Here is a 23,236-nt window from a genome sequence, read left to right as displayed (position 1 = left end):
ATGGTTGATGGTACATCAGACAAAGTGTGGGCTTTAAGTAGTACCGTGGAATCTGCTGTACATTCCGTGGGAACAGCATCAGTTGAGATGAAGAACCCATATTCACCAGTCCATGGAATGAATTTTATGGCCATGAATGATTGCAATGAAGTGAATATTCAGGTGAGTGAATTGAGCTGTTATCCACTGCAATCATAACCAATTCTAATTCACAATTAATATTGTAGTGTAATATTGAAAGTTTAAGTTTTTTTTTCCTTAAGCATGGGGAAGAAGTGCAATAGGTTTCAATGGCTCTGGCCTACCAAAAACCTATACTGAAATGGTGAACCATCATTTGATAATGTTTATTCCATTGAATGAATTGTATATGCATTCAATTTAAGGACCTGATGGCATAATCGTTAATTGGTTAACAAAATAATGGATTCCAAAATTGTTTTTGAGCAGGAATTACATGACAAAGTTTCGCCAAAAAGATTTTTTGCCCTGAATCACTTATTTTGAAATGTTTATCAAATACCATTGTTAAATCATATTGTTTATATGCTTTGAATTAGCTCCCTGGTGAGATCAAGATAGAGCATGAAGACGAGACCATCGCCAGTGATGCTGTCGACAGCAGTGAGGTGGATGTCCAAGATGACATGATCATTGTCAAAGAAGAAATTGACATTACCAGTGGATGCCCTGTTCCTCTGAAAATTGACACTGGCTCATCATTACAGGAAGGTGATAATCATTGGTTGGAAAATGAAGATTCAAGTCATTTGGTGAGTGCATCTATTCATTTCAGGAGCATAATTATCAATCTTCACTTTTGATCAAATTGTCTCTTCCGGCTCAAAGTAGTGTTATCATCGACAGATGTAATGAACACTTTAATTTTCTCAGACTGATTGGGCAAAGATCACTTAATATAAACCTTGTCTCCCAGATCTTGTATATGGGGTCAAATTTATAGCCATAATACCCTCGGTCGATAAGACGTAGGATGAGTCTGCTTTAAACGTTCTTCCATATATATACAGGGTGTATTCCAAAAGTGATGCAATCACATTTCCCATGCCACTCCTATTGAAAGGAGTAGAATTGAGTCACTGTTGGTAAGTAGGAAGGACTCTAAGCTATGCTTCGAACCAGTTTCAGTGCTCTCTAAGTTGTGGAAAAAGCAGGACATCGGTTTTGTGCGGCAACCAGCAATCTGTATCTACTGTAAATTTGCTGTAAATATCATGCTATTTACTTAATGGTATTAGTGTATATAAACAAGACTACTGCTTTTTGTTGTATAAGATGATTGCAATGGTCTGCATATGCAATTCCATTTAAATGAAAATGGCAAAAGCATTGAATTACTGCTCATGATAGAGGTGATGTATTCAAATAGGTAAATGTAGTGATTTGTCAGTTTTTTAAGAGATGATAAGATATGCCCAGGATTCTATTGCAAATTAAAGTGTCAGGATAGATAATGGCTATTATGTAGCATGACATGTATTAGGTTTATGTGAAAATTAGGGCAGGATTTAATTTTCAGAACAGGAAATAGAAAGCTTGTGCCAAGTAAGGACTGTTCAGGTAAGTCAGAGTTGTGGTGATGCTAGGTGTTTGCTGGGATGACTTAGTTATTCCCTTCTTTATTCTCTTTAGCATCTCTACGTAGAAATCATATTATTTGTTCTTTCTATGAAACAATAATTTATTATTTATAGCCAGATATTCAATGTATTCAGTGGACTTGGTTAGGCTGGAAGGCCTTTAAAGACAGGAGCACTCAGATATGTGCAATCTCTCAGATCTCTCTGTCTGTTGCTTGACAGTTTTTTAAGGTTTTTAATCACCCTAACATAGAAGTGGTCATCAAAAATTGGTAGTGGGAAGCAGGTTGATTAAGGATGGGATTGATAAAGATCATGATGGTTCTGGTAAAATTGTATTATTTATGTAGAAGAGGGAAAGGGTGATGTTTAATTGACGGACATACTGAGCAGGGCAGAAGTTACAGTAATGGCTAAGTTCAAAGATTGTTTAATTTTATGGTATTTGGACAAAGAAGTGATGATAAGGTGAGGGCTTTTCAGGCAGTTTAGTTCAAAAAGAGAAGTGTGTTGGGTTGAAGGTTTGAGAATTTTAGTGTTCAGCAGTTTTTCAGGGTAATCACTTTTTCTGAGACAGTAAAGTAGCTGGTTGGTGTATTTTTATTGGAGGGGAGTGTTCCTGTAAAAACAGAAGCCACAGACAGAGTCAGAAGGAGATGAAGGACTTTGCATGTGAACAGAGGCCACAGTTGAGATAAAGTTATGGTTGATAGTTGGTAAGTTTCATTCAGACTGAGTGAAAATTATTTATTATTTATTTCTTTACGTGTGAATGTTGATAGCTTGGAAAGTTATATTAGAGTCAGATATAGATGAATTGAAAGATTCTGGAAAAGAAGAAGAAGAAAAAGATATGACAGTACAGTGGAGATCAAGATGGTGCGGGGGCTAATGTACTGGCTTCCCACCCTGAGGGCGGGGGTTCAAATCCCGGCGGTGTTGAATATTTTTCAGAGGTATCTCGATCCCTACTTGAGGTGCTTCGTGGAGGGCACTTTGAGTGAGTACGCTGTCCGTCGGATGGGACGTTAAACTGCGGACCCCTTGGCGCCTTTTGTAAAGAGTTGGCTAATGCTGACGCCGGGTTTCTGTCCACCCTTCATCCTTTCCTGCCTATCCCCTATGGCGCAAATGACCTTAGTTGTCGGTCGCCTCCCCTCAAAACTACTACTACTACGACAGTACAGTTTGAGTGTTTCTTTGATGAGAAAACTTATGTTAATGTTAACCCATAAATAGATTGGCATATGCATTCACTGCATTTTACAAAGTCCCTTCAAAAATTGAGGTCTTGCAACATTTTTCTATGCTTAATGGTTATGGTATTACTCTGCAAGAGCTTCCCGGCACTTTTCTTACCCTTTCACAAAGGTCAAGTCACATTACGTTACATCAGAAGAGATTCCACTATAGACCTGTGGGTGATTGAGTAAGTTTTGCTAGGGTTAAGGCATCTTCGCATACCCAAGCAAGTGAGTGATTGGTGAGCCACTGGTGCAGAGAGAAACCTCTTGTAAGCCCTGATCTAATGTGAGTGCTTGAGACAAGCAAGGATCACTGCAATATAGTACATCCAAGCTAGAGGGGAGGTAATTATTTTTCATTTTTTATAATTTTTAATTTCATTTCATTATATGTCATTAGTGAGTACATGTGACAAGCAACGATCAATGCTGATTAATACATTCATGCTATAGAGTTTGTAATTATTTTGCCTTTATAATTATATTATGTGTGACTGATGAGCCACTGGTGCAGAGGGAACCTCTTTGAAGCCCTGATTGAATGTGAGTGCTTAAGACTAGCAAGGATCAATGTGATATAGTACATCTAAGGTACAGAGTGCATGATTATTTTTCATTTATTATGTTTTTTAATTTTATTTCAAGATGAGTGATTAGTATACCCCGGATGCATAGGAAAACCTCTTGTAAGCCCTGATAGTATAAGTATATGTGGCAAGCAAGGATCAATGCTGCTAAGTACATCCAAGCTAGACAGTTTGTATTTTTTTGTTTTTATTATTTGATTGTAAAAGACTTATAGGTCACTGGTGTAGAGGGAACTTCTTGAAAGCCCTAATTGAATGTGATTGCTTGGGAGTAGCAAGGATCAATGCTATATAGTCTAAGCTAGATGGTACATGATTAATTTGCAGTATGCCATTTAATTGTACTAAAAAATTATGGTATCGATTTATTTCAATTATTTTTAGTTTTTTATTTTTTTTTCTTATTGGTTATATATTTAGTTATTTGTATATTTTTAAAGATTTACTGCTTATATCTTCTTTAATTTCCCTCATCCAACCTTTGCCCATTTATAAGAGTACGGCTGGTGTTGACTCTTCACATTATATTTGGAGGTTATTGGTTTTCTGAATTTTTGGTAGCATATAAAATGAAGGTTCTTAGGATTATGCAAGTATATGATAATTCTTCAGAAGATGGTGATGGAAGTTTACAGAAGATGGGCCAAATTTGAGTACTATTCAGCATGGTTAAATCATTATCGAAAAGTAAGAAGGACAGATCTATTCTAACAATCAGAGATATATTGAGTATGAAAATAGCTGAAATAGAAAAGATCCAAGAGAATTGAAAGGAATAATGTGAAAAAGTGTCTGTTAAAGAACTTAGGCCAACATCGTTACACAGTAAGAGAACTTGGGTCAGATAAAGAATGCTAAGACAGAAAATATCCAAGAAACTTGGAAAGAATATAAAAAAAACTGAATGGTTAAGACCTAAGGTAACCAAGTTTATGCATGAAAAAGTAAGTATACAGGGAGGAAGATAGCTTAGCTCCAGGCATATCCGATATTAGCATAGAAGGGGCTTTAAAGCTGATTAAGTTGAATAAGGTGGTAGGGGTAGACAGTGTTTGCAGAATTACCAAAAGGTTTTGGAAAATATGAGAGAAAGAGTGTATAGACTGGTTAATAAATGTAAGGATGGAATCTGGCCAGAAAATTTTTTTTGATAAGTTTTAGTTCCTTTCCAAATAAGGTAAAGTTCACATTCACATGTGAATGCTACAGAACTATAAGTGTGAAATACTGTACATCTACAGTGGTCTTCTTTGGATTATCAACAAAAGGATAGAATCGAGCAAATAATTACTTAGGGGATTTTTTTAATGAGCTATCAGCTAAAATATTTATTATTTTGCAAACAAGTGAACAATTTTTTTCTTCATTTCAAAAAAAACCATGTTTAGCAAAAATATTTTTCATGATATCCTGAAAATCTGTGATATTTTTTCTTTGATATTGCAGGATCCTTTGGAAAATGCAGAAATAAATATACCCCCTGAAGAAGAAGTTCATAATAAGGAAGATTGTGATGCTGACATTCCTCAGATGGAAGTAAGACTGGGAGGGAAGATGTTGCAGGAACAAGGTAAGGAAAGCTAAGGACTTTGCTGACCCTTCACCATTTCTACTTTCTGGTGTTATAAAGCTGTTTGAGATTAATCCTTGTAGTACTACACTGGGAAAAACTGGGTTTATTTTTTAAATTGTTTTTAAAATAACAGAAAGGCCATTTAAAATAGTATGATAAATTGCAAAAAAAATGGTAATATTATCATTGTTTTTAGAATTATTTATTAATATATTTAATATTATTTATCTAGCTACTCATACTAGATCTTTTATTAATCTTGCTGTTTTTTTAAGCCTTTTCTTTTGTTTTGATTGAATCTTCTTATTTTAGATTTTATCAGTTAGTAATGATAACTGAAATAACCCAAAACAACCATTCCCCATTTCAATATCTGGTTTTCACCTTTCACCAAAGCATTTGTGAGAAATATTAAGCTTTTTAAAAAATTAACATGCATAATTTCATTATGTATTTGTAAAGTCTACACAATGGATTTAATGAAACATTAAGATGGGAGTAAGACTCTCCATCATGGGATGTCCACATATAAGTTTTTTTTCTGACAATTGTTTTGCCTGTGGTTCAATGAGCATCTTAATGGGTAAGTAACCTGTTCTGGTTTACTTAAATCTGCATTTGCTTGTTGAAACACAGGCAGAACTGTTGTCAGAGAAATAACCTGCATGGTGATATCCTGAGAATTAAAAGTCTTTCATCTGAATGCCACAAAAATCTATGATCCTAAGATTTGAGTTAGTTTAGTGTCTTCTAGCTCTACCCTAAGGTCCTCATGGGATATTTTGGTATGGCAAAATAGACAATTGGCTTGGTTAGCTTGATTAAATTTTGCCGAAAGTTGATATTTTTTATTTTAGCCAATAAAAGTATATACAATTCATTCAATGAAACCAAATCAAAAGAAGGGAAAATTAATTTTTTAAAATAATTGAATTTAAGAAGGTCATTACATAGCACTGCCTCACCATCTTGTCAATAAGTTATCAAGATAAGCTATATACAGGATACCTTTAGTGCTGCAAAAATTTAGTGTGAAAATTTGATTAATTAGTTTTTTCATGAAACTAAAAATAATTTTAATGAAATATCTTCTGAAAATGCATATAGAGTTAATTATAATTCATCATAATAAGTTGCAAAAATAATTTGCCACTAAGTAATTCATTATATTTTAGCCAAGAAAGGTACAATTTATGTTCCCAATGCAATCATTAAATAGTTCAAATCATCTGGAAACCCTAAGATATGTACGATAATTAAAACTAATTAATTGCACAACTTAATGTTAACTGCTGCATACTCACATTTTCCTAGTCCTAATCTTACTTTTTTCTTAATTATGTCATATCCATTGTTATTGATTTATTTTCTTTCTTGAAGTCCCTGTTTAAAAAAAATGGTTTTGGTATCAGGGTAACACTAAGTAAACCCATGCAGAACAGTTATGTGAGACAATTATGACCCCTTTTATTAGCTATTTTCCTTTATTGGTTGTGTGTTTGCAAAAAAAAACCTGAGTTCATTTTACTTCAAGGCCATGCTATATTCCTTTTTTGCTCAGTGATTTTTAAATCTAATCAATAAAATATTACCAAGCAAAATAACCTAGTTTGTATCTCTCATTTATTGGGTAGATATTGAAGATATTGTGAGTGACTTTTAGTACATACTTTATGTACTTACAAAGGATAAGGTGCTTATTGATTAAGCATGATGGATGAAATAAGTAATTGACATAACAACAGAAAAGGTAAAAATTTGCAGATACACAAACGAGGACCCTAAGGTATCAGAAATTAGGATGAAGTAGTCAATAAGAGCTGTTTCAGTGGAACAATTTTTTTTCATTTTGGCAGAAAACATGGTGGACTATTCAGAGTAAAATACTGCAGTATAATTTTATTTCCTGTTGGATGAATTACCAGTGCAACCATTAGTAATGCTCAACACTTGTTATGCCAATCTCTTCTAAGGAAACCCAGAGTCTTTGAATGATTTATACTTTTGAGAACCAATTCAATTCAAAAGACCAACCCCATTCAGGTTACCCTTCAACATCAGCAACTGATCAAAATATTGACAAAATCAATGCACTCATTGGTGAAGATCATCACAGAACCATTGATCAACTCTGTAAGATGTCTGGAATTTCTTGCATTTCTTTTTGGTTGATTTTTTCTGAAGATTTGCATATGAAAAGAAAGATTTTCATACCTTATTGCAGCCAAATTAGGCTCATACCCTTCTCTTTGTGATGCAATTTTTGAAAAAAAATAGCATGACATCATTTCTCCACTCCCCGTACCCTGAGAAAAACATATTGACTCTGACGAAGTTAAAACATAATGTGCTAGATGGCATAATTCAACATGATCTGAGGCTTTCCTGGCAAATACTGTGGATGAAGGCTTCTCCGGTTTTGCACCAGGTTAGGTAGGGTAGCACCAACGTTTCGACAGCTAACTTTGCCACCGTCTTCAGGGTGAATTGGCATTGCCAGGAATGTGCCCGGGATTTATGTTTGCTCTTGAGTCTGCCGACTCGTGATTGCTTAAGATGCTTGTTCTATCGATTCCGTGATCTTTTTGAGTACAGATTTCAATGCATTACTAATCTGGAATCCGTTGTCTCAATTTACCTGGTTCTTGTTCAATCTTATGTGGACTCCTTCATTGACAATCCGGTCCCAGTATCCATTGGCTGGACAAAGGACCTTTGTCTTAGAGAATTCTATTCTATGTTCCTTTTCGATGCAATTTTCTGCCACCGCCAATTTCTTGGTGTAGCAGAGTTGGATACATCTCTTGTTTTCAATGAGTTGCTTTTCCACTGTTCTCCCCGTTTCCCCAATGTATGATCTCCTACACTCGCAGGGTATTTTATAAACCCCAGCTCTTTTTAGATTCTGGTCGTCCTTCAAGGTGGATAAGAAGGATTTCAACTTGCTCTGAGTTTTATGTATTGTCTCCACCTTATGTTTCTTAAGAATCCTGCCAATCTTTTTCAATATGGTGGACAAAAACAGGATGTAGGCTCTGGCAATTAGAAAACAGCGGACTCCAAGCCAAACATATTAATACTGGGCTCAATCCCGGCAATGTCACTTCACCCTGAAGACAATGGTGGAATTATCTGTCGAAATGTTGGTGCTACCTAACCTGACCTGGTGCAAAACCAGAGAAGCCCTTATCCCCAGGCATAATTCAGGTCAGCTTTAGTTAATGACAGATGCTTTGTTCCTGGGATTTCAGCACAGCTGAACTTGCTAACATACATACATACAGAGACAAATGACTTTTTACAGGAAAAGATGTGTACATGCATACCTTTAATAATTTATTTAAAATAATACGTTTATCCAAACTGGTTTAAACAATTTTTTTCATTGCAGGAATATATTATTAAATGAATATCAACCTTACCTTATCCTTCAAATGTTTCAGATGATTACCAAAAACAAGATAATGCAGGAGAAAATGCTTCAGCCACTCAACTGAATGTGAATAAAATTTGCAACAAGGTATTTGAACAAAGGGACCTTCTCAAAGATCATGTAATGCATGTGCACCATAACAAGGTGATGCAATTCAAATGTGATGTTTGTTTGGAGGTATTTAAGAGAATGAAACACCTTGAAAGTCATATGAAATTGGTGCATGCTCTTAAGAAGAAGCACCAATGTGAATTCTGCTCCAAAAACTTTCTAAATTTAAGTAAACTCAAAAGGCACATGTCAACACATACTTGGGAAAGGCCATTTCAATGTGCATTATGTTTAAAAGGTTTTGCTAAAAATATAAATTTACAGATGCACATGTTGACACACACTGGAGAAAGGCCACACAGGTGTGAAATATGTAGCAAAGGATTTGCTCTTAATAGTAGCTTAAAGAGGCATGTCTTGACACATACTGATGGAAAGAGGTATAAATGTGATGTGTGTTTAAAAGCATTTCCTTATAAATGTTTTCTTAAGGATCATATATTGACACATACTGGTGAAAGGCCACACAAGTGCAACATCTGTTCAAAAGCATTCACTCAGAGAAGTCATCTGAAGTCACACATGATTACACACACTGGTGAAACACCACACAAGTGTCATATTTGTTCTAAACCATTTGCAACAAAAGGTTCTCTAAGGGGCCACATGCTGACACACACTGGTGAAAGGCCTCACAAATGCAACATCTGTTCAAAAGCTTTTACCCAGAGCAATAAACTAAAGTCACACATGATGACTCACTCTGGTGAAAGGTCTCACAGGTGTGACATTTGTTTTAAAGCTTTCGCTATGAGTAATCATCTCAAGAGACACATGAAGACACACACTGGTGAAAGGCCTCACAAGTGCAACATCTGTTCAAAAGCATTCATTCAGCGTTGTCATCTAATCTCACACATGATGACCCACTCTGCAAAATGAACATAAAAATGTAAGATCCTAGAGCTTATTTCACTCTAAGGAAACGATTGTAAAACTAAAAATTACAACTTTGTAACAGAGTGACATTATTATCCTGTTTTATGTAATAAATTCTTGAAATAAAAAATGATTGATAAAGTGAAAAATCTCAGCATAATTATGTATATCATGATAACAATATTTAACCCTCTTAGTGCGGCAGGGATCTCAGGGGTACTAGTGAGAAGTGCGAAGGGTAATTTAAGAAAATGTTTCACCTTAGAAAAAAAAATATTATGAAGTTATTTGTTTGGATATCCATATGCAGTTTTTTTATTTTAAAATATAATATTGTAGTTAATAATGATGTAATATATTTACATCATCTGAAAAATTAATGTAATTACTTCAGTATCATAAATTTGAAGAATATTTTTTAGCAATTATATTTCGATTGTTAGACACAAAACTTATGTTTTTTAAAAATATTTTTCAATTAAACTACGATTTTTAAACATAATAAAAAATCAAAAAGACATGCAGAAAATATTATAAATAAATAAAGAAAAACCAGTGAATTGCAAATTTTTTTGCCAGCCTCTGCATAGTTCGATTTTGTTGAAAAGGCTGATCTCACTGAGTCAAATAGGGACTTTCCCCTTTCCTTGGGGCTGTGGCAATGTGCTTACAATCAACCGGCAGAAAAAAACCAAGTTCTGACTCACAGAGAACTGCTGACAATATAATCCATTACACAGGGCGTAATTAATTAGATAGGATGGACGGCAAGAGAAACAAAAATGATTACAAAGCGGTGTTCTCATTTTCATCGTCTCAACAAAGTCTGTACAACTCTGGGGATTATTTTCCTGACTTCATCTTAAAGAAAGTGGGTTGGATGTTTGGAGTTTGAAGTATCAGGCTCTGCACAAAAATAGGTTTGGATTGCTGTTACCTCTTGTGGAGGCAGCCTTCAGGATAAATTAGCATTGAAGTAATTCATTCATGAGGACCATCTCTTGATGGAAGAAAGGGAAATAGGGGAGACTACCTAGAAGATTCACTTATCTAGACATTTAGAACTTTGGGTTCCGGATGGGTTTGCATATCAAGGCACTTTGCCAAAATAGATGTTTCTACTTGTGTATTTTTGGCACTAAGATTCTGGCTTTCAATCAAGGCTTTGATGGATATTTTGTTTCTTGTTGGTAGTGTTAGGTGCCATGTCTCATTAATTCTGATAATTCATAGCAAAAAATGGATCAGTTTCCTCTTGAATTGTTTGAAACATTGCTAAAAATTTGTTGGAAGATTTGTTGGTAAATGGCTTTCAGCAAATGCGGGATTCACCTTGCCCAGATATTTCCTATCCCTAATCCCTTGTAAAAGTAATTTTGCTCCTTATTCTTGTAATAATCTTGTGGCCATTCGATGTTTAATGTGTTGCTTCAATTTATGGCCATTCTTCAGGTGGATCATTTCCAAGGGATGTAGGATCATGTTTTCATTAATTGCCTTAGTTTTTAATGGTTGATATTGAAGAACTAGAGTCCCTGCACTGTAAGATAACTTTGGATTAATTTCCTCAGAGAATTATGCATCCATAATGAATAATTCTGAGGCAGCAAGAAATTCAAGTGAATTTATTTCAACAGAAGCAATATAAGGAGCCACCTGCATGGGCTCCAGCCCTGCAGACACAATTTGAGTCCTTGTCCCAAGAGATGCAGACCATTAAGCAATCGCAAATCTAACCTGGTCAGTCAGCAAGACCTATAATACTGCTACCACCAGCACCAAGGATGGCACTGGAGAAGATGTTTGTGGCACTATGCTCCGCAAGCCCAGCCACATGGATCACCCCACCAGAGGACAACAATGAGGTCTTCACCATGTGCCATCAAGTTAAGGATGGCAGTAATTCATCTAAGCTGGCCTGGCATGACCTCCACGAGTTTCATGTAATGGTAGCCAATTGGCCAATTCATTGTAATGGTAGCCAAATTGTGGCCAATTGAATGATGCTCCTGGGCCTGGTAAAACATGTAGTATAAAAAAGAATCCGGGTACTTGCTATCCTCCAGGCACATGGCTGGGAAACAGCCACGCGATTGCAAGAAACAATGGGTAACACTCTGCAGGGGCTGCCTTGGAATACTATCCAGCTGCAGCTCACTGTTATAGTACAAGCTCTACCACAACAACTATACCAGCCAGCAAGATAGCCCAGCAGAGAAGCAGGAGCCAAGAATGCCTATACTCAGCCATCCCGGCAGCCCTTCCAGGGCAGAGGACGGTTTAGGGACATGCATTCCTGTGCCAAATGCCTATGCCCATGCCATCACACCCTGTGGCACCAAGCGATCTGAACAAGATGGCTAATGAACCTGGGGTCCTTGTCGAGTTTCTCAAATTCCAGAGCCCCAAGACGCCAAGGAGTGGAGGACAGACTCCTTGTCTTCAAGAGAATCAATGGTAAATGAAAGTGATAAACAGGAAATGGTGACAAGTACATCAAACATAGTGAGAGATAGTGGACTTGATATGGACCCATACCAAGAGATGAATGTGTAGCCATTGCCACTGCAACTCCCTATGCATGAAATGCATGACAATGACGAAGGCCAGATTTGAAACTCGGAGCCAGATGCGGAACAGGAGCCAACGGAGAAGCCACTGTCACCAGGACCAAAAGAAGAGGGAGGCTCTTCTTCCTTACCACAGGCATATACCCATATAGATTTGCATCCCCCAGTTGGACCATTGGTTGGAGTGCCAACAAACTAAGACCAGAAAGGACCAACCTATATCTTCCTGCCCACGTGGTTGACACTGATGATCAATGCATATGTGACGATGCTGGTAAACAGTGGGATCCAGACAATGGAAAAGACGACGTGCACCTTTCCCTTTGTAGCAATCTTGAAAGTGGGAGGTGGCAAGAGGATCATTCAAGACATATGACCATCTATCTGAAGTATATCTGAACTCCAAAGTTCACCCTCCACTCAGTCACACATGTGCTGGAGGTAATTCCCATCAATACCCAATTGATTAAATTGGATATGAAATATGCCTTTTAACTTAGGAAAATTACTTGCTTGAAAAATCTTTGCTTTCTACAAAATAAATTATTGGTCGACTAGTTTCGTTACACTGTAACATCCTCAGGACTAGTGGTACAATATAGATTTATCTGAGTTACATACTCGGTTAGGTAGAGGTAACAGATGGGAGATGGGGGAGTGTAATTAAGGAAAGGAGAGGTGTAAGAGGGAGGGGGGAAGGGTTGAGAAGGGAGCGTGGGTTTGCATTATGGGGATTTTTTGGGGTGTAGAATAGAAATGTCCAGGAGGGGTGAGTGGAAAGAGAAGAGGTGGTCATTAGTTATCTTTTCCTTCTTAACCATTTTTTAGAATTTCTAACTGCTCTTGGATATCCAGCTTTATCCCTTTCTTCACTCCATGCAGTAATTCATGGGTGAAATCTGCTTGTTGGCCTTCCTTCGAGAGATGAGTTGCGAATTGGGACATCCAAGTGTTCTTTATAAAAACCCTCCGGTGTTCTTCCGCTCAAACCATTATGCTCCTCCCCGTCTGACCAATGTATTTCGCATCACAGTCGCCACATTGCAATTGGTAAACCCTGCTCTGGAGAGTTGGTTTCATGGGGTCTTTGACTGCCAGTAGCAAACTCCTTAGGTTTTTATTATTTTAGAAGGTAGTTTTTATGTTCATCATCACTGAGTACACGGTCTTTTTTAAAGGAGGGTTTTCCTACATATTTAATGTGTCGTCACAAAGCTAGGTCTCTGGGTGGGGGTCAGTAAATTTCTCTGAATAATTTTTTTTTCCTTTTGTTATCTAACAAGTCATCAATCAATTTTTCTGTGTGCCCATTGGCCAAAGCCATTCCTTTAATATTGGTTATTTCCAACTTGAAGGCTGAGGGGTCTTAAGGGATAACTAATGCCCTGTGTATCATGCTTTGAAAGGCTGCAAGTTTTTGGTGAAATGCATGTTTTGATGATGCATGGATGACCTGGTCTGTACAAGTGAGCTTGTGGAAAATAGAAAATTTGTGTTTTTCCTCTTTAATGGAAATAGCTAGATCCAGGAAATTCAAATTAAAACCCTCTTGGGCCTCCTTGGTGAATTAAATTCTTGAGGTTAAAGAATTGATGAGCTTTAAAAAATTTACCAATTGTCTCTTTGTATCTGTCTACAAACATAATACATCATCTACGTAACGGAACCAGTAGTGCACATTTTTGAGAAGAGGATTTTCACTTTTGAAAAATTCCATTTCTAGGTTATTCAGAAATATTTCAGCCAGTAGAGGCGATAGGAGGGAGCCAATAGCTAGACCTTCCAATGGTTGATATAGGTTTCCATTAAACAAGAAATAATTCTAGGGTTGTGAAGTGCAAATTTGTAGAACATTCCCAGTTTCATGGAAAATATAGCATAAAGAGCTCCAAAGAACTGACAAACTCCTTAACACATATAACTCCACCAGCGAATTCCATATTAGTGTCATTTGATGTTGTAAACTTATTCACAAGTATCCCAAGAGAAGAAGCAGTGCTCCTAGCAAAGGAAGTGCTACTCAAGGCTAAAACACCAGAAATTATTTGCAATGAAGTCATATCTTTACTGACATTTTGCATAAATTGCATGTTGTCTGCAAATTTTATGCTGAAGAGAGTAAGGCTGTGAATGTCCGGAATGATGTGATCCCTGTCAAAGAGGAGGTTGACACTTCTAGTGGTTGCTCTGTTGCTCCTGTAAAAGATGTAGAATTGCCAATGCTCAAATCAATGCAAGGTGACTGGTCCAGCAATGATGAAGCAGAAAATTTGGTGAGTGTTCATATTCATGTTGCTTGCATAGTAAGCAATCTTTGCTTTGAAATCAGTTTTGTTCTTTGCTATGTGAGTTTTAATTATCTTCCCTCTTTACATGAATTTGCACTTTCCATTTTGTTATCATATCACCTCACTTAAGTTATTGTGACCATCAATGACTGTAGTTTATGTACCTCTTTTTGCAGTAGTGGTTAGGAGTATGTAAACAATTCTATGAGTCATTAAAACTATGGAAGTATGAAAACATCTTTGCATCTCTAATGCTTTTCTTTGATCTTGCAAGATCCTTCAAATAATGAATGATTCTGCTCATCTTTAAATTAAGAATTGGAAATTAAGGATGAGTGCGTAATTAGGATTCCTTGGGAGGAAGGATGCCTGGGAAAGGATCAGTTGCTGGAACAAGATAAGAAGGTCTCACCACTGTTGTGGGTATACTTTTTCATCAGGAAAAGCCTTTTCACTGCCCTCAGTGTTTTGTTTTTAGTTATTATGTACCATCAGTTGATATGTATCTAGTATATGTAAAATCAAAATGCAAATAACTTTTTTCAGTTGGCAATTTGTAAATGCCATTTCAATATCTTTGGCTAACATTTACTCCCTTTTTTGAGGGTTCATTTTGATATTAAGGCAGTTTATTTGTTAGAGTTTAGTCTGCAAACCATGCCATTTTATAGGTGCTTTGGGCTGAAACCATCAGATAGCCCAAAACTCTGACTTCATCATATCTTTTCCTTAAGGTGTTTCCCAGTAGTTCCCTCTCAATCTACCAATAGCAATTACTCATTTGTTTTCCTTTCTGTCTACCCTACCTTCTCAAAAGCCACATTTCAAAAGTGTTTCAATAATCATGTTTCTGAGTTATGTGAAATTAAAGCTGAAAGATCCAGACACTAAAATTATTAAAAGCTTGTTATATGATGAGGTTCACTGTCTGAAGTGCCAACCTAGCCATACCTTCTATATTGGACATTATACCACAACCCTTCATATTATAATCAATAACAACCTCAAGGCTCACTCTAGAATTCTTCCAATTGGGATACCTCCAATTGCCCAAAAAAGCCCCAGAACACTATAATTCCTTAGATAAATACTATAATATCACCATTTTAATATCCCTCTTATCCTTAGACCCTCAACTAAAACATAAAATAACAGCTGTCTCATTGATTCTTCAAATACAAAGGTGTTAATGTTAGTTTCTCTCTAATCTCAATCTTAAATTATGTTCATCTTCCATCTGCAGAATGAAATAATGCTACTTTGGAAGGCTCATGTAATTGTAAATAGATATTAACTAAATACCAATTAATGCGTATATGGCTACCATTGAACATTCACTTCCTTCTGGGACAAATAGTGCATTGGCAGAATATTTATGGAAGATATTAGAATGCAGATGATTGATTGATGCCTGGGCTAATATCTGTTTGAATAACTCTACCATATCTACAGGTGAAATCATTAAATTAATGTTAAAAATTTATTCATTTGTTATTATTTACCTGTCATTTTCAATGAAGACTTCTCTTAAATTTCGTGTAATAATGTCTTCACTGTGTGAAGACATTATTACACGAAACATTACATTACATTATTGACTTCATTATTTTACACAAGCACAAACTCTAATTATGGATATCCATTGAATAAATATTTAATAGAAAATAAGTCAATTTTTATTAACATATTCTAGGAGATGTACTGTTACATTAATTTGTGAGGATAAGAATATTAAACTGTACTGTTTGCATCCATAGCAAGTGTTTTCAACTTGCTTCCAAGTTGTAGTTGATGTGTCATTAAGCTTGTTTTTAGAGTGGAACTGTTGGAACCTAAATAATAAGTAAGAGAAATGTGTCATTTGAGTTTGATTTCATTACGGATTATTTTAAATATTCTCATCTCAGTTCCCTTTTTTTCTTCGATAAATGTTTTTCGTTTGAAAGTGGGAAATGTCCTTCATTTTCCTTTTTCCTGTTTTTAGATGGCATCCTCCATCATTTATTAGAGATGGAGGATGAAATTGCATGACTACTGGAAGACAACGGTAGAATATTGACAGAAATTGGAGGTTTTGAACAGTGCCTTTGCACACATTGCAGCTTTGCAAACCCGAGTAAAGGACCTGGAGGCTCAACTCCAGTGGAAGGTGGCCACAAAAAGAAAACTACAAGTGAGAGTGAAGTATTTGTCTGAGAATTAGGAAAGGGAATGCCATCAGAATGAGTAGCTTGCCCTGGAGAACGAAGTGTTGAAGTGGAAAATTAATGAGAACAGTAAGCTAATGGCATCCTACTCTGGGCAATTGTACATGTCATCACCTATGACTTGCTCTATGATGGCATCCTCTAGTCCTAGCAGCGATCCTCGTGGTATTTCCCCAATGGCAATTGTGCTTGGAAGCCCTGATTGACCACCCAACTTCATGTTTCTAAGGTTTTCAACTCGACTATCACCAAAATCCTCATTTTCTGATATAAGCAGGACATTTAAGCTAGAGGAGGAAGGGGAAGATATGAAGGACGATGAAGAGGAGGAGACAAAGGTGGGAAGAGGTAAGGCCATCTGCCATCTCCAGCACCATACCTCCCCCCTCAACCTCCTGGGAGCTGACTTCCCTGGCCAACTCTCCCTCTCTTACCTTGCCCACATCCTCCAATCCTAGCAGCTGGGTGTTCCACAAAGGAATCCTGCCTTTATCCCCATCAGAAGCCACCCCCAGATGGGCCTCTACTTCCGTCCTCCTTGCCAAGTAGACTCGTCCCAAGAGGGGTAAGCTGGCCGGTCATGGGATGGTCTAAACCTCGTCCCCTTTCACCGGACACTGCCCCGTGGTGACATTGTCAGGGGGGTAACATCACTGCTGTTACAATTACCAGCTGAGGTCCGTGACTTGCCCATCCAACTTACTTATCTCCTTCACCAGGTACACTGTGTCCACAGACTCAGTTTCTTGATGCAGAAGAGGCATCTCCTGCAGCTGGTGCCTGTCTGGCAAGCTTAAGATCTGGAGGGGTACCAGGGTGCCTGTTCCCCCCAAGGTGCCTTCCAAGGAGGAAGTGCCCCAGCCAGGAAGGTGGCTGATGGGGGTCAAAAGGGAGAGGGTGTAGGAAGGTCAGGATAGGGACATGGGCTGCTCTCACCTCTCTGAGGAGGATCCACCGGCACTGCTGTCCAAGCCACCCACGCCCTTTGAAGAACAGGAGCCATTTACCTTTCTGTGAGTTCAGTGACCACTTTTCTGACCAATTGCCTTCCAAGTTCCAGATGAACAGAATGAGCCTCAACTGCTCTAGCATGGAGATCTTGCTGGAGATACTGAAAAAGACTCCTAGGGCAACCACTCCCGAACAGCCAGGGCCCGTCCAAGGGTGGGCCAGGGGATGAAATGGCCCGCAATGTTAAGATTCACCACTACCACCTGAGGCATGTGCTGTCCTTCCTGTGCACCCACCCGCACCTCTCCATCAAGGAGTCAGCCGGAGAGATGATGATCTCTGATGAGACACAGGGCAAGTTGGAGGAGAGGAGGAGGAAAAGAGGGGAAATGGGAAGTTGCTAGAGGACTGTGTGAAAGTGATGAGAATCTTCTCATCAACTCCATACCAGTAGTACCAGCAGGATCCCCAGCAGTGCCAGGTCATCATCTGCTGAGGCGGCAGTCAGGTCAGAGGTCATTCATGTTGAGGAGCAAAGGTATAAAGGGAATAATGAGATATAGAGGTACACCAGGATGAACCCACCCCTGGCACCAACTTGCTCAAGTTGGGACAGGAGCAGCTCCTGCCTTCTTCTATACTAGACTCTAGCCACTTGGCCCATATGAACTCCTCCAAACTTCAAGCTCCTCAGCTGGTCTGAGGAGCTTGAACTAATGCCTTCATAATCATAAGTGTGAAAGAGACGGGCAGAAGTATGTCCTACCGTTTGCAGGTAAATTGGTTTCTTAAAACAATAGGGCTGATATCAAAGAGAAGAAAAAATTACATACCATCCATTCAAAGAAGTTTCAAAATTGTGTTTAGAGTACAAGAGGGAGAGAGAGATGGAGGGGTGATTTTCCTCCCCAAGGTATATCCCAGCATCTTCTCACACCCCTTCCTCTACCATCCTCAAACCAAGGCTTCCCAGTAAATAATCTTTTTTTCTAGGTCAGTATATGCTACTTTTTTTCCTTTGATTCACATGCATAAGGTGATTAATATTTCATCTAAATAACATGTCATTAAAGTTGTAATCATTTATTTAAAAACCTGTGTGGCTATGTCTTAGATGGACCCTGGCATTACAAAATAATGAGCCCTGAAACCCTGATATTCGTGATATTATATTTAAGGATGGACAAAATGGTGAATGAAAATGTTTATAAAAGCATAGTTTTCATAGACCTATGAACTGATAAATTATTATCGGTAGAAGTGCACATATGATCGACACCCTTGGTCATCATTCTGGTCTACATACCGAGCAATCATAAGCAGAAAGAAATTGAGAGGATTTACCACCTTTAAAGGACATAATAAATAATGAGTTCATGCAGGAAAATAGGAGAGTAAAATTTGTAACATATGATAGTGATATAAGATTGGAATAAGATATAAGGCAGAGTAGACAGGGTGATTAGGTCCAAGACCACAGTTTGTGGACAAGAAATCACCACATGAAGAAAGTCATTGAGTTCTGCAGGTTAAAGATGAGGATTAGCTATTACTTAGTCCTTATTATGACACTAAAAAACATAGGTATGCATGAAAATTGCCAGGTGACTCAGATAGGACTTAGTGAGATAATTATTACTGAGGTTTAAGAAGAATTAGGCATTAAAAATTAAATAATAAATTAACACAAATGAAACTAGTATAAAAACTATTGTATAAATGCTGACTGAGGCTATGGAAAGTCTACAGAGTAAGGGTGGAATTTATACACTATACAGTAATGCAGACTGATTGTCATTTGTCCAATGTCATTGGCTTCCTGCTCCTATTATACTTTCGGGGAGAGATTATTGGAAGGGAGAATGGGAGAAGAATTGAATCAATTTGTACAAGTGCATTAAATAATAAATTTATTTTCCACGTGAATGTGTATTATTTTATGCTGGAATATGTATGATCAGTCACTATATTACCTGCCTCTTCATTGACTGACCAATGACTGCTACCTTCCAGTATTGATGCAACAATGCATGAATGAAAATCCTCTACTGGAGAAATAGAGCATCTAATGGCAATGTCAACCTCCTCTTTAAAACTGATCATGTCATCTAGGATGCCAACGTCTCTTGTCAATAACATCACTGTCAATCAAGTCGTCAGAATACTCTTTCTCAGTTTCACCAGGAATGCATCGCAAAGCATTAAAATGCCATAATTCATTAACATCCTTACTTCACAATTTCAAAATAGGAGTATCAAGGAAACAAACGAAGATTAAGAAGGGCTGACTACATTATTCCCAAAAAAGCCAATTTTTAGCTCACTGTGCAAGTGTTTATTTGTCATTCGCCTTGGAAAGTCAATGAAACATTGAATTTTCTTCTTGACTTTTGAAAAAATCAAAACCATCTATCTTGATTAATTGTCCATAAAATTAAACTCTAATTTCAATGTTAAAATTATTCCATCCTGAAAAAGTGGTATTTTCGATAACATTCAAATGATTGCGCTTCATCGCAGAGACGAGAAAATGCTTTCCCCACTTATTAATCAAGGAACATGTCAGGAAATATTAATTTTTAGCCAAATTTGTCTTCGTTATTGATATCGATCATATTATTAGATACAACTGACCTCTTCTCGATTGGTTATTAGGTATTTCCTTGAAGGATAGCTTCCCCTCTTGGAGGCGATTATACAAAACAAACACATCACTCGGCACATTGACGCTAAAGCAGCCGGAATTCCGTAAGCTTCTCCATGCAGGGAGAACACACCAACCAGGGATAATATGCATCATCCACAACCTAATAGACTATGCTATAACCATGTATTAACACCAGACTGCACGTAACTCCTCTCGCCTAAACTTCAATTTACATTTAGACAACAGTGTTCGGAGTATATAAACCTAATACCAATTCATTTAAGATATCTCACAAACAAAATTTTTGAAACACAAAAAGCAGACAACTGAACTTACTTTGGCATGTATTAAATCCTCTATCGCATGTTCCAACATTTTTTGGAATTTACTATTGTCGCCGAAAACATTGATCAACAGACCGTGACTGTTAAAACATAATCTGCAGACTTCATATTCGTGTTTATCGCGCATTAAGAAGGTTTTAGAGTAAGCCGAATGATTTACTGGACAATCTAACGTTAGAAAAATAATGCAATATGTCAACATTTATTGAACTAGCATTAAAATTTATTAAAACAGCCGATGAAAAGAAGTAAACAAGGTTATAGCAGGGAATTTGCATTTCGTATGTCAACTGTTACTCTAATTTTAGAACTGAGGTTATGCATTGATATGGAAATAAATTATCTTAATCCGATCCCAAATATTTTGGGCTATTTCAATGTAATCTAGTCACTGGGTAAATGAAAAAAATCAACCCTTTTATACATGTTTATTAGGCGATGAAGCATGACAGGTATTCTTTGATATAAAGTTGAAAACAAAAAAGTAATTACGTCGTAAATGTTCCGTTCATTCATTCGACAGATCTGGGAAATTTCTTAAACACATGATTAAAAGCGAAAGCTAGCGAAATAGACTTATGAACTTACTTTAACATCTATTAAATCCTCTATTTTCTTTTCCAGCATGAATTGTAAATTAGTCTTCTCGCCGAAACATTAATGAGCACTTCACGACTGTTCAAACACTCTCTGCATAGTTAAAATTCGGCTTTATCGGAAATGCTGATCGTTTTCATGTATGCAGAAAAATTGACCTAAAAACAAACTATAGAAGTACAAAGCCGTTTTTCAAACATTACTTCACACAGCATTTTAAGTCTTCAACATAGCAATAACACACAAAATACGTATCTCGTCTGCTGGCCACTGGCATTTCGTACTTCATTTGTTACGAAGTTGTTTTGAATGGAAAGGGAATTGGTTGGTGTTAGAAGAGAGGATCTTATTCCAGATCACTCATGTGAAAACCATTCTCGCGAATTCACAGATTTAATTCAAGATTGAGTCATGGAAAATCGGAATCCGCCTTTCTTAGGATATTTATGAGCTTTTGTAGTATCCATGTAATATCCATTTGAGTAGACATAGAGATAAATGAAGGAAAACATTTCTGTTCCGTTCTTTTAATTTCAAAGATCCGTGTCAAATGATTTACAATAAGCATTGTTTACGATGCAAACATTCAAGATTAACCAATACAACAGGCATCTAACAGCCGTCGTAAGCCTAGAGTAAAGAAATTATATTATAAGTTCTACTGTCCCGTATTTTTCATTAGGTTTCTTTAAGAATACTCGTCAAAATATATTATTCGATAGTTGGCGTCCCCGTTTCTGATATTCGAAAAATATTACGACCTATATTCCAATATAGATGAATGACTTCGTGCTTATATTATTAATGCATTCATTAACCTGAGGTAAATTTTTTTTTAATTCATTCGGATATGATCATACATACTTGTCTAAAATATGTACGTTTTTAGGTGAATATCATATTGTCATACTCATGAAATCAGTCTCACTTGATGAACTGCTGTAATAGTTATAAACTAGTAATGGGCATAGGAAAATCTGGGAGGTAGAGTATCTTAATATTATATCATAGAGCCATTATACTATTATCTTGAGATTATGGAAAAATCTGATCGTATGAAATGCATAATAACGAACACCTACCTTTGATTATAGGAAAGTGGGTGGGAATAGTATCTAAGCATTATATCACAGATTAGAAAGAAAGCTATTCCACATACTGTCCATGTCTGAGACTACTATCAAGGGCGCATGGGGATAGAAGAGTCAGTATGAGCAGCTTTAGGAGTAAGGAGGGCTTTAGGAGTCAGCCGTCTCTTCTATTGTCACCTGTCCTGCTAAATGTATAATAGGCGTTCATTGGAGCCTATTGTAAGATGAGTATGGAGTAGGAAAATGCAGGAGGTTAGGCAGACAGGATTGAAAACGGACAGGAATGGGAGGAGTTTAAGAATTGTTTGAGAGAAATCCAAAGGATGCATCAGAAAAAATTTTTTATGATGGATGGAATCGTTAATTCACTAATATTCCAATGAAAATACATATATACGAATTTATTATTCATTATTATATTAACACAGAACTGCCATTAAAACCTGGATTTTTAGCACATGTTTACTGATGTAAACAGGTTAGGAAACATCTTAATATTAATTTTTACCCTTTACTAAAAAGGTATAATTATAAATTCACACATGACTTTGGATTTGCCTCTTTATAGTTAACGAAAACCCGGAATTAATTATTCACATTACTAACGCAATATATTTTGCATACTACTGGGCACAAGGAAAATACCAAATTCTTAGTTTTCAGGAAGAGAACTATCAATTTAAATGGTCTGATTAAAATCATTAAAAACAGTGAAATTGAGACTTCCCTTTTTTAATTATATCAAATCCTTTGACTTTTGGATAACAGTCGTTGTATGTTTAAGAATCCATGCCATGGTTTCCAACTAAATATACCATATTAAGTAATTCGTGCTTGGTTCATCAACACATTAAAAGTAATTTATGCCATAAATGAGTTCATGAATAATTTTTTCACTCTGAATAGTGACGCTTTTAGGAAAATGTTTTATCCGAAAACTCAGCTGTCTTATTAAAACTTCACTTTAAAAGGATTAAACTTATTTGGTCAACGTATAAATAATAAATAAAGTATACTCTTATGATTCGGACAATATAATATTATTTTTTAAATGTAACTTTTAGGTAACCAAATACTATTTTAAACTCTTACTATTTCGACAATTTTTTTTGA

At 36.7% G+C, this 23,236-nt stretch overlaps 1 protein-coding gene across 1 annotated transcript in view; it reads left to right on the top strand.

Annotated features, from left to right (window-relative positions):
• LOC139699917 (uncharacterized) overlaps window positions 1–23,236 on the top strand; it is a 150,205-nt gene continuing 126,969 nt past the window's right edge. The window contains exons 1-2 of the mRNA XM_071598331.1: window positions 1–162; window positions 561–773. Of these exons, the coding sequence (XP_071454432.1) occupies window positions 1–162; window positions 561–773 (375 nt within the window). The remainder of the gene's footprint in view (window positions 163–560; window positions 774–23,236) is intronic.

The sequence above is a fragment of the Hetaerina americana genome, unplaced genomic scaffold (assembly GCF_022747635.1).
Source record: "Hetaerina americana unplaced genomic scaffold, ioHetAmer1.1.p SCAF_98, whole genome shotgun sequence".
Classification (NCBI taxonomy): Eukaryota; Metazoa; Arthropoda; class Insecta; order Odonata; family Calopterygidae; genus Hetaerina; species Hetaerina americana.
This window is presented reverse-complemented; position numbering and strand designations above follow the sequence as displayed.